The sequence below is a fragment of the Bufo gargarizans genome, chromosome 3 (assembly GCF_014858855.1).
Source record: "Bufo gargarizans isolate SCDJY-AF-19 chromosome 3, ASM1485885v1, whole genome shotgun sequence".
Lineage (NCBI taxonomy): Eukaryota > Metazoa > Chordata > Amphibia > Anura > Bufonidae > Bufo > Bufo gargarizans.
Genome location: NC_058082.1, coordinates 475,997,604 through 476,013,955, shown reverse-complemented (window position 1 = coordinate 476,013,955; position 16,352 = coordinate 475,997,604). Strand labels below are relative to the sequence as shown.

The window sequence follows — 16,352 nt, the reverse complement described above, 5'->3', positions numbered from 1 at the left end:
AGTTGTTTCACACTTTTTTGTTATTTATATAATTCCACATGTGTTAATTCATAGTTTTGATGCCTTCAGTATGAATCTACAATTTTCATAGTCATGAAAATAAAGAAAACTCTTTGAATGAGAAGGTGTGTCCAAACTTTTGGTCTGTACTGTACATCCTGTTCATTATCACTGTATTTACATGGCTCTGTGGAAAGGGTTTATGAATACTGAGAGACTGTTAGGGCTTTGATTGAGAAGCTGGTAGAATACCATGTTTTGGAGGGAAAAACACAGACTTGTTTGTCACCAAAAATCAGACAGCCTGACTTTTTAAATGTCTGGTTTTAGCCATGTTGTTATGTCTGGAAACTTGTTTTTGTCTGGAAAACCATTGAGTATCATTAAAGCTCTAATGTAAGTCTATACCAGATGGGAGCTGAAACAATGTATCTGTTTGTGCTGAGTTTCTCCACTCCACCCCTCCCACTAGAAGGTTCTAGTCTAGCAAAAACTATATATAAGGAGAGCAGTCAGAGCCCATAGTGTGCTACAGTTAGGGAACAGTGCTTGGAAGAGGAGACTCTGCCAGACTACCAGAAGAAGACTGAGATGGAGATACGCTGCCACAGACCCTGGATCACCAGCCTTGGACCAGGGTGCCAGCCTTCTGAAGAGAATCAGCATAAAACCCTTTTTCTGCCAGGGAGGAGAAGCCAGCCCAATGCCTCGCCTGTATTGTTTTGTACCTGAATTCCTCCAGTAAAGAAGCACCCTGGTTTACTGCAGATCCTGACTCTCTGGACTTATTTCCCATTAGGGTGCACCACGCCTTACTAACCCTTCTGGAGAGCAGCAACACGTGGTGACACCTCGGCAGTGTCCGGGGGACCAAGCGTAGCGTTGGGGCCATCCCAAACCCAGCCACTGCCCTTGCACACTATAGGAAAAAGCACTTGCCTATGGGCGGTCCCACAGTCCCAGCCACCAGAGAGGCCAGTGCTTTTTCCTATAGTGTGCAGGTATGACCACCACTGATGGATTACAGGGTGGTCATAACCATGGAAATGAGCAGTTTACAATGTGATGGAAAATAGGAATCCAGCCAGCAAAGGAAGCAATAAAAATGCATTAGTAAGTGCCTTGTATTAACTTCCTCTACATAATAAATGCCATTTGCTGAAGTGAGACCACCCCTTTAAGCTAAGGTGTGTCTTATAATTAGCATCACAGGTGTCTTCAAACTTGTAATCAGTCAGTCTGCCTATTTAGAGGGTGAAAACGAGTCACTGTGCAGTTTGGTATCATGGTGTGTACCACACTGATCTTTGGACCAAAGAAAGCTAAGGAGAGAATTGTCTCAGGAGATCAAAAAGAAAATTATAGGCAAACATGTTAAAGCTAAAGGCTATAAGACCTTATCCTAACAGCTTGATGTTCCTGTTACTAGAGTTGCATATATTATTCATAAGTTTAAGGTCTATGGGACTGTAGCTAATCTGCCTGGATGTGGCCACGAGAGGAAAATTCATGACAATTTGAAGAGACAGATAATACAAATGGTAACCAGAGAGCCCAGGACAACTTCCAAAGAGTTTAGAGGTGAACTTCAATGTCAGATTGCACCGTCCATCGCTGTCTTAGTCAAAGTGGACTTAATGGAAGACAACCAAGAAGTAAACCACTTTTGAAAGTAAATCATAAAAAGCTAGACTAGAATTTGCCAAAATGCATAATAATGACAAGACACATAGCTTCTGGAAGACTGTCCTTTGGAAAAACTGGAGCTTTTTGGCAAGTCACATCAGCTCTATGTTCACATATTCAAAAATGAAGCATATAAATTAAAAAAGAACATTGCACCATCTGTGAAATTGTAGAGGAGGCTCGGTTATGTTTTGGGGCTGAAATCTCAAGACTATTACAGCATTCTAGAGCTGAACCCAGAAATACCCTTATTTTCATCCAGGCAGCCCCCCTGACACTAGCCTCAGAGCACAGTAAGTCCAGAGCAGTGGACACCCTTATAAGAGGTCCTGCCCTAATAGTGTACACAGAAAGTAGATGTTTTAGTGAGAAACCTCTTTAAATGTCAGCATTGTTTAGCAATGGCCATGCATTTGTTCTGCAATTACCCCAACATTGTCGGATTACAATAAGGCATTTTGGGTGTCCACTTGTACCCAAAATGCCCATTGATATTTCTTGGAATCTCTAGGCAAAAACATTCGGTGTTTGGGCCCTGCATGTTTTTCTCAGTGCCCTGCGTTTCAGCACTGTGTTGGGTGCAGGAAGCCATGGCTCCTGTCCCTACGGTTCACTTTCATAGGCCACAGGCCACTAGGCCTGAAGCCTATGAGGCCATAGAGTGACACAGATGGTAGTGATGAGGTGATATGTAGAACAAATTTGTTCACACCGGGTTGTCTCAGCTGTACATAGGGTTCCCACCCCAGAATATAGTATAATAAAAATAACAGCAATGAGAGGTATTCTTTGATTGCAGTTTATTTTTTTGCAGGTAATGTGCGACATTCATGTGAACGCGTTTTCGGCTATATATTAGCCTTCATCAGACACTATGGAATACAGAATAATGGTGTCATATATATACACAAGGTCATATACATAAATTCATGTAATACACCATTGGCGACAATAAATAAAGGAACAAAAAAAGTGAAAAAAAGAAAAAATGAACAAACAAGTAAAATAAAGAAAAATAAAGAAAAATAAAGTAAAAATGGCCAGCAGATAATTAATGAGAAATCAGCCTGATATGGAGTTACAATTCAGTAGCTACATAATATTATGCTGGTATATAACATAGGATATGCATGGCGATGCGTTGGTTCCTGAAGGATCAATATAAGGAAAAAACCGAATCTAAGCAGAGTCCTCTAATTGAAGTATGATGTCCATTCTAATAAGTTACCGACTAAAATTAGTAATCACAAGTATGGTAATAAAGACAACATATCAGACAGAAGAATAACCCCTAGTATAATAGTAACAATACCATATGAATCAGATAAATGGATAGCCTAATCCCCACTAAGGAGGACCTACCATTGCCGCTGGAGATGAAAGGAGAATGTGAAGGTCACACAGTAGTAGATCAGGTGCTGTCAGCACCAGTGGTTTGTGGTGTGTGCCCATAGCAGTGTGATCCACTGCTTTAAATGTCTACCAGGGAGCGCGCCAAGCGATGGGGGCGGGCCTGGGTAATGGAGCACGTGTGACGCCGTGCGTTCCATTGGCCGGAAGTAGATCGGCAAATGGAACGCATCGGGTCACGTGACTGCGTTCCAACGACCGGAAGTGAGTCGGTCTGTTGGATGCAGTCGTCTGAAAACACACTGGGGACTTGAGAAAGAAACCAAAGGATGAGGGATTATGTAGATTTAGTATTATAGAAGGGAAAGGAAGATATGAATATGGCTTTATGTGGTTATATGTGACGGGATGCTATTAATGATTGAATGTATATGGCCAAATGTGTTAATATATACTGGTAACATGGTGTAGTGTGTATACAGAGCAAAGTGATGTGATTACAGTATCCTGTACAATCAGATGGTATAAATGGTATGAGTGAATGGTACTAATGTGTGATATGTATGTATGTGATATAATATTACTGGAAAATATAGGAAAATACAGACAAAGGATACAGTAGACGGCATGTAGTCCAAGAGGTGGGGATCAGGAGGCCTGTCAGAAAAAAGGAGAAATAAGAGTTAATATGATAATTGGACATTCATGCATAACTACATTATAATAGACATTGGATTTCATATTCTTTGTTCATTCCTTTTGGATGGAGCGTCTGCAGTGTATGAATCCAATAAGCCTCTCTGAATTTGAGATTTTTGATCCTATTACCCCCTCTGCGGGGTGGAGGTACCTGTTCTATTATTTGGTATTTTAATTGGGATATAGAGTGTTTGTGTTTATCAAAATGCGCCGGGACTGGTAGCAGTAGATTTTTCCTTCGAATTGTTGATTTGTGTTGACAAATCCTGTCACGTGCTTTTTGAGTAGTTTCTCCTACATAAGCCATTCCGCAAGGACATTTTATGAGGTAGATGACAAAGTCTGTGTCACAAGTGAAAAAACCATTTATATGAAACGTTTTGCCCGTTTGGGGGTGTGTAAATTGGGAGCCTTTCTGTACATTAGAACACTGGGAACATGTGAGGCATGGGAATTTACCTTTCCTTTGGGTCTGCAAAAAGATCTGTCTAGGTAAACGTGTCTCGGAACCCAGATCCGCCCTTACCAAGTTGTCTCGTAGATTGCGGGGACGGCGATTGCATGAGAGTACTGGGTTGTGAAATTCCTCTATTTGAGGATATGCCTTCTTCAGAATTGGCCAGTGGTTACGGATGATATGCAAAACTTTGTTAGTGCTAGGATGAAAGGTATGGACAAATGGGATTCTTTTCTTATTATTTCTTGGACTTCTATTTCTGATATTAGTCTTGAGGGTATGTTCTGGGTAACCCCTAGTCCTAAACCTCTGTTTCATTTCATCCTCCCTTTTTGTTAGTATGACGCGATCATCTACTATGGTTTGGATTCTTTTTAATTGTGAACCTGGTAAAGATTTTTTTGTCATAGGTGGATGGAAACTGGAGAAATGAAGTAAGCTGTTACGGTCAGTCTCTTTGCGATATAGGTCAGTTTTGAGTTTGCCCTGGGAATTTATGGTAACAACTGTGTCCAGATAGGCTATTGATGAGTTGCTATAGTGGATGGTGAACTGGAGCTCTGGCCATATGGAATTTAAGTGATTATGAAATGTGAGGAGAGATTCTTCTGTTCCAGTCCAGATACAGAAGATGTCGTCTATGTATCTTTTCCATAGCTTACAGTGTTTTGTGAAGAGGTCTGATGGGTATACATAAATGGTCTCGAAATGTGCCATAAAGCAATTTGCATAAGGAGGGGCCACGTTCGACCCCATAGCGGTACCCTGTACCTGTAAATAAAATGTGTCCTGGAACATAAAGAAGTTGTGGTGAAGCACTAGTTTGAGAAGATCAAGGCATAGTGAAATGATGTCTTTATGTAAATCAGTATTGGTCAACATAGTCTTAACTGCATTCATGCCCTTTTCGTGTTTGATAGAAGTATACAAACTAGTGACATCCCAGGTAACTAGAAACGTGTTAGATGTTAATGGATCCAATTGTCTGATCAATTTCAGGAATGAGGTAGTGTCCAAAAGGAAAGATGTGGTATGTTTAACATGAGGGGTGAGGATCTTTTCAAGAAAGATAGATAGAGGAGATAGTATGGATTCAGTGGATGCAACTATGGGTCGGCCAGGGGGATGATGGAGATCTTTATGGATTTTAGGTAGTACATAGAAGACCGGTATAATGGGGTGGGCTTTGGTTAAAAAATTAACAGTTTGAGTATCAATGATACCCTTGGTATGATAGTGTCTTATGGTATTATTGATTAGGATAATTATAGATGACGTGGGGTTGTGGTCTAATTCTTTATAGACTGCTGTATCGTTAAGTTGCAGTTAAGACTATGTTGACCAATACTGATTTACATAAAGACATAATTTCACTATGCCTTGATCTTCTCAAACTAGTGCTTCACCACAACTTCTTTATGTTCCAGGACACATTTTATTTACAGGTACAGGGTACCGCTATGGGGTCGAACGTGGCCCCTCCTTATGCAAATTGCTTTATGGCACATTTCGAGACCATTTATGTATACCCATCAGACCTCTTCACAAAACACTGTAAGCTATGGAAAAGATACATAGACGACATCTTCTGTATCTGGACTAGAACAGAAGAATCTCTCCTCACATTTCATAATCACTTAAATTCCATATGGCCAGAGCTCCAGTTCACCATCCACTATAGCAACTCATCAATAGCCTATCTGGACACAGTTGTTACCATAAATTCCCAGGCAAACTCAAAACTGACCTATATCGCAAAGAGACTGACCGTAACAGCTTACTTCATTTCTCCAGTTTCCATCCACCTATGACAAAAAAATCTTTACCAGGTTCACAATTAAAAAGAATCCAAACCATAGTAGATGATCCCGTCATACTAGCAAAAAGGGAGGATGAAATGAAACAGAGGTTTAGGACTAGGGGTTACCCAGAACATACCCTCAAGACTAATATCAGAAATAGAAGTCCAAGAAATAATAAGAAAAGAATCCCATTTGTCCATACCTTTCATCCTAGCACTAACAAAGTTTTGCATATCATCCGTAACTACTGGCCAATTCTGAAGAAGGCATATCCTCAAATAGAGGAATTTCACAACCCAGTACTCTCATGCAATCGCCGTCCCCGCAATCTACGAGACAACTTGGTAAGGGCGGATCTGGGTTCTGAGACACGTTTACCTAGACAGATCTTTTTGCAGACCCAAAGGAAAGGTACATTCCCATGCCTCACATGTTCCCAGTGTTCTAATGTACAGAAAGGCTCCCAATTTACACACCCCCAAACGGGCAAAACGTTTCATATAAATGGTTTTTTCACTTGTGACACAGACTTTGTCATCTACCTCATAAAATGTCCTTGCGGAATGGCTTATGTAGGAGAAACTACTCAAAAAGCACGTGACAGGATTTGTCAACACAAATCAACAATTCGAAGGAAAAATCTACTGCTACCAGTCCCGGCGCATTTTGATAAACACAAACACTCTATATCCCAATTAAAATACCAAATAATAGAACAGGTACCTCCACCCCGCAGAGGGGGTAATAGGATCAAAAATCTCAAATTCAGAGAGGCTTATTGGATTCATACACTGCAGACGCTCCATCCAAAAGGAATGAACAAAGAATATGAAATCCAATGTCTATTATAATGTAGTTATGCATGAATGTCCAATTATCATATTAACTCTTATTTCTCCTTTTTTCTGACAGGCCTCCTGATCCCCACCTCTTGGACTACATGCCGTCTACTGTATCCTTTGTCTGTATTTTCCTATATTTTCCAGTAATATTATATCACATACATACATATCACACATTAGTACCATTCACTCATACCATTTATACCATCTGATTGTACAGGATACTGTAATCACATCACTTTGCTCTGTATACACACTACACCATGTTACCAGTATATATTAACACATTTGGCCATATACATTCAATCATTAATAGCATCCCGTCACATATAACCACATAAAGCCATATTCATATCTTCCTTTCCCTTCTATAATACTAAATCTACATAATCCCTCATCCTTTGGTTTCTTTCTCAAGTCCCCAGTGTGTTTTCAGACGACTGCATCCAACAGACCGACTCACTTCCGGTCGTTGGAACGCAGTCACGTGACCCGATGCGTTCCATTTGCCGATCTACTTCTGGCCAATGGAACGCACGGCGTCACACGTGCTCCATTACCCAGGCCCGCCCCCATCGCTTGGCGCGCTCCCTGGTAGACATTTAAAGCAGTGGATCACACTGCTATGGGCACACACCACAAACCACTGGTGCTGACAGCACCTGATCTACTACTGTGTGACCTCCACATTCTCCTTTCATCTCCAGCGGCAATGGTAGGTCCTCCTTAGTGGGGATTAGGCTATCCATTTATCTGATTCATATGGTATTGTTACTATTATACTAGGGGTTATTCTTCTGTCTGATATGTTGTCTTTATTACCATACTTGTGATTACAAATTTTAGTCGGTAACTTATTAGAATGGACATCATACTTCAATTAGAGGACTCTGCTTAGATTCGGTTTTTTCCTTATATTGATCCTTCAGGAACCAACGCATCGCCATGCATATCCTATGTTATATACCAGCATAATATTATGTAGCTACTGAATTGTAACTCCATATCAGTGATGAGGTGATATCATAGCAATCACCTGTGCAGGGTCTCAGGCAGTGCAATGATGTAATTGCAACTGCCTGTGTCAGGATGCAGGCAACTCAGGCTGGAAGAGGGCTGTGACCTGCATCGTAGATGGCAGGAGTGAGGTGAGTATTTAGATTTTTTTGTCACTATTACTCGGGAAACTATAGCTACAGGGGAACCACAAGGGGGCATTTTAAATACTGGGGGCTCTAAACGGGAGCAATATGGGGAGCAATATGGGGAGCAATATAACTTCTAGGAGCACTTTCTGTGGGCACTAGACAGGACATTGTAACTACTGTGGGTACTATAGAGGACATTAAACTGCTGGGAGCACTATAAGGGGCCCTATTACTATTGGGGGCTATATAGAAATGCCTCAAAGAGGGGCCTTATTAGTACTGGGGCACTGTAGGGAACTTTATACTACCGGCAGTACTATGAGTGCATTATCACTACTGGGGGTACTGTGAGGCGGATTATTATTAGTGGGCACAAAATGTAGACCACTGCTACAGGCACTCTTGGGTAGCATTATCACTTTTGAGGGCAATGTAGGGGGATTATTATTTATTACGGCACTCTGGGAGAGAATTACTATGGATGCGACCTATGAGAGCAGTATTACTGTGGGGGGCCTGTCTGTGTGGCACTATAATTTCTGCAGTATAATATTTGGGGACATTGGAGAACACAGCGGGCACAGTATTGGGGGTAGAAACAGGATAACAATGTTGAGGCACCAGGAGGGGAAGATAATAGAAAAGTAGGAAATCTAAGATGTCTGTATGGCAAACCACAGAGCCAAGACGTGGTTGAAAGATGCCATCATGGAGGTCTGCTTCCAATGGAGAAAATGAGGAAGGAAAATATCTACATTATAGGATACATCATGATAGTGGATGTAATAATTATGTAGTGGTGTATTATCCTGTATGTTTGATAGCATCTAATGTAATGTTCATCTAAGGCTAGTTTCACACTTGCATTAACATCTTGTCAGAGTTCATCATATTTGGCATACTGTAGCCAGAAAGGGCTGGAGCACCACCAGGCCCCATTGACTATAATGGAACCCAGCCGGATCCGTCCTGTTTCTGGTATTATTGTTTGCAGATCAATGGGCTCCAGCAGAGAAAAGGCAGTATCTGGCTATTACAGATACAATGAACTCCAGTGGGTTGTTCCTCTGCCAGAACAGCCTGCAGGAAGATTTTAACTGTAGCCTAAATATTTGTTGACTTTGTCTTGTCTTTAGAACGAGGGCTGGGGGTGGGGTTTATTGTGCACTATACTTTTTATACTCGGAGCACAAACTTGAAGAACAGCCCAGGGCCTTTGAACCACTTAATTGCCTCCTGTTACCCAATATTTCATTGGTCTACATATTTCATCATTTCTCGTCAATATCGACTATAAGTATTTTTATAGCATTAACACATTACTCCTCTTCTCTTAAACTGATAGAAGCGAATAGAAGCTTTTAGAAATTTTTGTGTTTTTAGCTGCAGTTCTGCTGAAAATGCCATATCTATTGTAACCACAATGTCTTACATTTTTACAGGAACAGAGATAGCTATAGTTCTAGATGGATCTGGAAGCATACAGAGTCATGATTTCTTGAAGGCAAAGGAGTTTATATATAATCTGATCGAAAAGATATGGCAAAAATGCTTTGAGGTTTGTTAAAAAATATTTTCTCACATGAGAAACTAGAAAACAAAATCCACTTCTATAAAATCATCATAAATTACATGTGAATTTGCATGTTATGTATACAATTGCAAGAAAAAGTATGTAAACCCTTTGGAATGATATGGATTTCTGCACAAATTGGTCATAAAATGTGATCTGATCACAGTCTGCTTAAACTAATAACACACAAAGAATTAAATGTTACCATGTTTTTATTGAACACACCATGTAAACATTCACAGTGTAGGTGGAAAAAGTATGTGAACCCCTAGACTAATGACATCTCCAAGAGCTAATTGGAGTGAGGTGTCAGCCAACTGGAGTCCAATCAATGAGATTAGATTGGAGGTGTTGGTTACATCTGCCCTGCCCTATAAAAAACACACACCAGTTCTGGGTTTGCTTTTCACAAGAAGCATTGCCTGATGTGAATGATGCCTCGCACAAAAGAGCTCTTAGAAGACCTACGATTAAGAATTGTTGACTCAGTGTGTTATTAGTTTGAGCAGACTGTGATTGTCTATTGTTGTGACTTAGATGAAAATCAGATCACATTTTAAGACCAATTTGTGCAGAAATCCATATCATTCCAAAGGGTTCACATACTTTTTCTTGCAACTGTATGTAGATAACAAAAGTATTACTAAGATACTCGGAATAGAATAAGTCCAGCCATAAGTTTCTTGTCTTCTGATCTTGAACTTGTCTTCTGATATCAAACTACCTTTTGATGATTTTAACAAAACTATCTATCTATCTACAGTATCTATCTATCTATCTACAAGTATCTAAAATATGCAAAAAAATCAAACAGACAGCACTCTGAGGTAATTGAAAGAGTAAAGAAAAATGCATTCACCCATGTGGATGTGACGTTTCGGCTCAATGTTAGAGCCATTCTTAAGCAGTTGTGCATATGAACAAGCCATGCTTATATATACAAAGTGCATGTGCAATCAATTGTACATCAATCAACATAATTACATATCAATATACATGATTCATAATCAAAATATGTCAAAAAGTGCTATAAACAGTGCAAATAAAGTGCAAATATTGTGAACATAGTAACATAGTATATAAGGCCGAAAAAAGACATTTGTCCATCCAGTTCGGCCTGTTATCCTGTAAGTTGATCCAGAGTAAGGAAAAAAATCCCCTGTGAAGTACAAGCCAATTTTACCCACTTCCCCAGTGGGAAACAATTCCTTCCCGACTCCAATCAGGCAATCAGAATAACTCCCTGGATCAACGATCCCTCTCTAGTAGCTATAGCCTGTAATATTATTACACTCCAGAAAATAACCCAAGCCCCTCTTGAATTCTTTGATTGTACTCACCAACACCACCTCCTCAGGCAGAGAGTTTCATAGTCTCACTGCTCTTACCGTAAAGAATCCTTTTCTATGTTTGTGTACAAACCTTCTTTCCCCCTGAGGCAGAGGGTGTCCCCTCATCACAGTCACAGTCCTGGGGATAAATAGATGATGGTAGAGATCTCTGTACTGACCCCTGATATATTTAAACATAGTAATTAGATCTCCCCTCAGTCGTCTTTTTTTCTATAGTGAATAACACTAATGTTGATAATCTTTTAGGGTACTGTAGTTGCCCCATTCCAGTTATTACTTTAGTTGCCCTCCTCTGAACCCTCTCCAGCTCTGCTATGTCTGCCTTGTTCACAGGAGCCCAGAACTGTACTCCATGTGTGGTCTGACTAGTGATTTGTAAAGTGGTAGGACTATGTTCTCATCACGGGCATCTATGCCCCTTTTGATGCAACCCATTATCTTATTGGTCTTGGCAGCAGCTGCCTGACACTGTTAATTACTTTACACCAGTGGCGTGCCTAGGGTGTTTGGCACCTGGGGCGGGTGATTTATTTTCCCCCCAATACTTGACCACATACCTCTTAGATCCAGGGACATCTCCTGTCATGTAGACCTTTGCAACATGCCAGACCTGTAGGGTATGACGAAGTGAGGTCACAGTTATAGGCAATCGAGGGTACTCACTATATTTGAAGAACCCTCGGCAGGCGCGTGGCAGTGAAGGGGAGGTAGACACAGTTCCTCTGGGGCACGCTCTGTAGATAGGGACCAGGCCTGATGGTAGTTGAGGTGCCCTGGATGTTACAGGTATTTTGTGTGCCTGGGGCAAGGTCCCTGTGGTATTCGTGACGCCAGTGCCTTTGGACGGTGGCACGCCGGTTGGTGGTTGGAAAGATGAAGGTACACAAGTATGTAGTGAACCAAACATAAACTTTACTGGACAATCCAACTTTGTACAGCAGGGAGTAGTACAGTCTTTATATCATTACAGTTCCACAAGAAGGGCTTATTCACAAGTATGGCAGGCAATAGTCATGCAAGTTACACTGAGGGTAAATTCCACAAGCACTCAGCAGCAGGTTGTACCTTTACACTGTCCTTTCTAGAACTCCTACTCTGGCTTGATAAATCCCGAGGCCCGGATGCCTAAAAGGGTGGCTTATATCCTTGGTTACTTCCTTCCTCAGGTATTATACTGCTTGCTATGATTCCTAAGTTCTTCTGCCTATCAGGGTCACTTTGCTTACCCTGGGATGCCTCCTCCTTTCAGGTGGGTAACTGTTGGTTTCTCCCAGGAGGTTGGATCCTGCAACTGGGGTATCTCTTCAGAGCTAACTTAGGCTCTCTTGTTCTTCAGGCAGGCTGGAGCTTCTCAACAGCCTCCTGGACATCACTAGCAGCCAGGGCTGTCCAGCTGCATGTCAGGAGCAGGCTTCTTAACCTCTGTCTTCTCAGACTCCTGACTCTGCACTCCTTCTCCCTGTCTGGGCCTGGACATTTATACTAGGGGCTCCCTATCTCCCTCTAGTGTCTGGGATGTCTAACTACACCCAACTAGGCCTGCTGCTGCATTAGACAGGGGTACATTGCATATAACAACACATTAAAACATACATTAAATGCAGAATTAAATATGACATTTCTGTTCCTTGTGAGTAGGAGTAACGCGCACACCAATTGACCCTTGTGTAGTGCCCACCCATACCTAGTGGGACACTACACCTTCTCTTTCTTCTTCTCCTCCGTTAGACCGCCATAAGAAATTCTTTCAGCGGCATCTCATCTCTACAGAGTTTGTAACACAGACACGTTAGATTTCCAAATTTTTCCATCAACCTTCCCCCCACACTACCCCCCACACAGTAGTGTCCCCCACACAGTAGTGTCCCCCACACTGCCCCCATACAGTAGTGTCCCCCCCACTGCCCCCATACAGTAGTGTCCCCCACACAGTGGTGTCCCCCACACTGCCCCCATACAGTAGTGTCCCCCACACAGTAGTGTCCGCCAGACTTCCCCCCACACAGTAGTGTCCCCCACATTGCCCATATAGTAATTTTCCCCCCACATAGTAATCCCTCCCATAATAATTTGCCCCCACACAGTATCCCACCATATCCCCCCCCCCCACGTCCTCCTATGTGCATCCCCCTCATGTCGTGCAGCTTAAGGCATTGTTTCAGCTGCCCCAGTGGTGTCCCCCAGCAACTTGTGGGGTCTTCCACTCACAAGGGACCATTGCCATCCCGTTCTTTTATACCCTAAAGATCCACTGATCTAAGGACTGCTTTTTGTACCTATCTTGGATTATTTCCCCTGATGATAGACCACTTGAAACGTGACACATCGGGAACTATCCTATAGGGCACAATAGGGATACCTCCCTATTCTAGGGTAAGGTATCCGGACAGGGCCACCCCTTGCTGGGTAGGAACTCTGTATAGACAGGCAGGGTAACAATAGCAATGTCCCTATCCCCAATCAGGGATCATTAGGGATATTGGTTCCCTGCACTGTCTACATCTTGAAACTACCAACGACCACACCTAATAATCAGCCTAGACGTGGTGCATTTCCTTTACCGCGCTCGGTTGGTCCCTATCAGGGTTGCGTCGGAATGGTAAGATTGTTCCATACTTTTTAAGCCATATCTAACCATTTATCTGTACGTGGCACTTTGTCTTTTAAATAATTTATCAGTAAAAGTAAAATTTTAAGCTCCCTCATTACTTCTATTGTTTTCTAAATTGCTAGTGGGAGCGCCTTTATCTACTACTCATTGTCATACATAATGTTTTCACCCCCCTCATGTCTCCCAAAGTTGGCACATAAAATAAAATAAAAAAATTTGCTCCCACACATTATCCCACCATATTTTCCCCCCACAAGTCCTCCTGTGTGCACCCCGGCCCCCTCATGTCCCCCAAAGTTGGCACATAAAAGAAAAAAAAAACAAGAAAAAAAACCCAAAAAGATAAATACTTACCTGCGCTTGCTCGCAGAGTCCCTGCACTGTACTGCTGAGTCCCGTCACAGGCGCGCGCGATGACGTGATCACACGTGCCTGCGCTGGGATTTCACTACCTAGTAGGCCTGAAGCCTATGGCGGTGATCGGCGGCGGGGCAGGAAACTATGTGCTTCGCTCCCTGTCCCGCCGCAGTATGTGGGTGTCAGCGCTTCAGCAATGAGCGCTTCCATCTGTATTGATGGAAGTGCTCATTGCTTCTGAGCCTGCTGGCACCCCTGTTAGACACGGCTGATCTATTGCTGGCACAGGATTCTGTACAGTGGCAGGATGGTTTTCAGCTAGTGTCCCTGGATGTGGAGAGCCTGTACATACGTATCCCACAGGATGACGGCATAGAAGCAGTAATGGAGGTCTTGAGCAACACTGATAAAAGTGCGGTCTTTTTGGACTTCATTATGGATGCTCTGAGCTTAAATTTGAAAAACAATGCCTTCAAATTTGGGGATAGGTGGTACAGACAGAAATTCGGTACCGCTATGGGCACTCCAGTCGCATGTACTTTTGCAAACTTGTATTTGTGAGATACAAAGATAAATATATATACTCTGTTACTAACCCCTTTTTGCCTTATATACTGACCTATTTAAGGTTTATAGATGATGTATTCATTGTGTGATCAGGCACAGACACCATTTTTGGAGATTTTGTGGAGTATTTGAACAAAGAGAATAAGATGAATATGACTTTTATGCTTAACTTTGGTGGTTTACAACTTGAATTCCTAGATGTACTTATATCAGTAAGAAATATGGAATTGGATACCGAGGGGTATCGCAAACCTATGGCTACTAACTCATTGTTACACTATTCTAGCATCATCCGCATAGTGTTAAAAAAGCTGTCCCATATGGCCAATTCGTGAGACTAAGGAGGATTAATAGAACAGAGGAAAGTTTCTGGAGGCAGGCCCTGGATTTAAAAAGGCGTTTTGCTATCCAGAGGCTACCCCCTGAATTTATTAAATGAGGCCATGATGAAGGCCAAAAATTTACACTAGATAAGAAAATCTGCTTCAGGTACTAAGGTGGGGACTGACAATCAGCAGGAGAATCCCCGACCTTTTGTGTTCTTATTCAAATATAGCCCAATGGCTGATCGAATTAAAAAAATAGTGAGAGAAAACTGGGATATATTGGAAAGAGATGATAACCTTAGGACATCAAGGGAGCCCGTCCAATAATAACATTTAGGAGGTGTTATACGTTAAGAGTCCGGCGTTGTTTTGTAGAAAATAAACCTAGCACTTGGCTAACAGGTTGGCGTCCCAAGGGGAATTGCCTTTGCGGTAATTGCTCATTTTGCAAGTTTAATCCCCAATGGGAATTTTTATCCTTTGGTGGATTACAATATAGGGTTATTACCTTAATTACATGCAAAAGCAAATATGTAGTATATTTAATATTATGTCTATGCGGCAGATTCTACATAGGGAAGACCATTAGGCGTCTCAATGAAAGATTTAGAGAACATGTAAACTCACTCAGTACAGGCAAGGGATGTCCACGCTTGATTGACCATGGAAACTCTGAACATGGAGGAAACAGTAGTGTCCTCAGATTTGCTGGGATTGAGATTGTATCGAGTCCCCCACAAGGGGGAGACAGACATTGTGAACTTTTGAGAAGAGAAGGGAAATGGATTCTAGGCTCATGCGCAATTGGTCCTCAGGGATTAAATGAAAAAAATGATTTAGCAGTGTTTCTGTAACATCTTATATGTCTATTGGAGTTGTTTGTTTTTAATGTTGTATGTTTTGTAAACACTTCTTTGCGATATCGGCTTTAAGGCAGCGTCACATGGATGCGCCACTTTGCGACGCCGGGTGTGACATCACGTGCAGAGATCGGATGTGGCAGCCAACATAAATTAGATGACGCATCGATGTGTCAGTGGCCCGAGGAAGCGCTTAGGAGCGAAATGGCCGTCGCCATATTATTGTCTGCATTGTATGTTCGTCCGCCCCAAGCCGTCTGCTGATGTATTTTAAGTCGGATACAATAAAGAGAAGATTGCACCGCTGGTGGGTGCCACCTGTTTTTCCTCATATTTGGGTATACATTTAAGGCATCATCAGTATGTCCGTTCCGTTGCTCCGCAAAAAAAAATAGTGCATGTCCTATTTTTTTCTAGTTTGCGGACAAGGATAGGCATTATAACAATGGATTCGCAAAAAAAACGGAAAGGCAAAAAAAACGAATGCCATACGGAATATCATCATTTTTTTTTTTTTCAGATCCGCAACTTGCGGACCGCAAAACACATACGGTCATGTGCATGTAGCCTAAGTCTATTTGGGCTGAGCACTGCCTGGTCACAGAAATCGCACCTGATGTGAAAAGGTGACAGTGCCGGAATGAGAGAGGGAAGGAAAACGCAGTGCTACTCGGACTGTTTTCTATCATACTTCGTCATATCAACTATTTATCTATCTATCT

At 41.9% G+C, this 16,352-nt stretch overlaps 1 protein-coding gene across 1 annotated transcript in view; it reads left to right on the top strand.

Moving 5' to 3' along the window:
• Positions 1–16,352, top strand: part of ITGAE (integrin subunit alpha E) — a 150,534-nt gene that overhangs the window by 31,983 nt on the left and 102,199 nt on the right. The window contains exon 8 of the mRNA XM_044283743.1: positions 9,427–9,542. Within this exon, the coding sequence (XP_044139678.1) occupies positions 9,427–9,542 (116 nt within the window). The remainder of the gene's footprint in view (positions 1–9,426; positions 9,543–16,352) is intronic.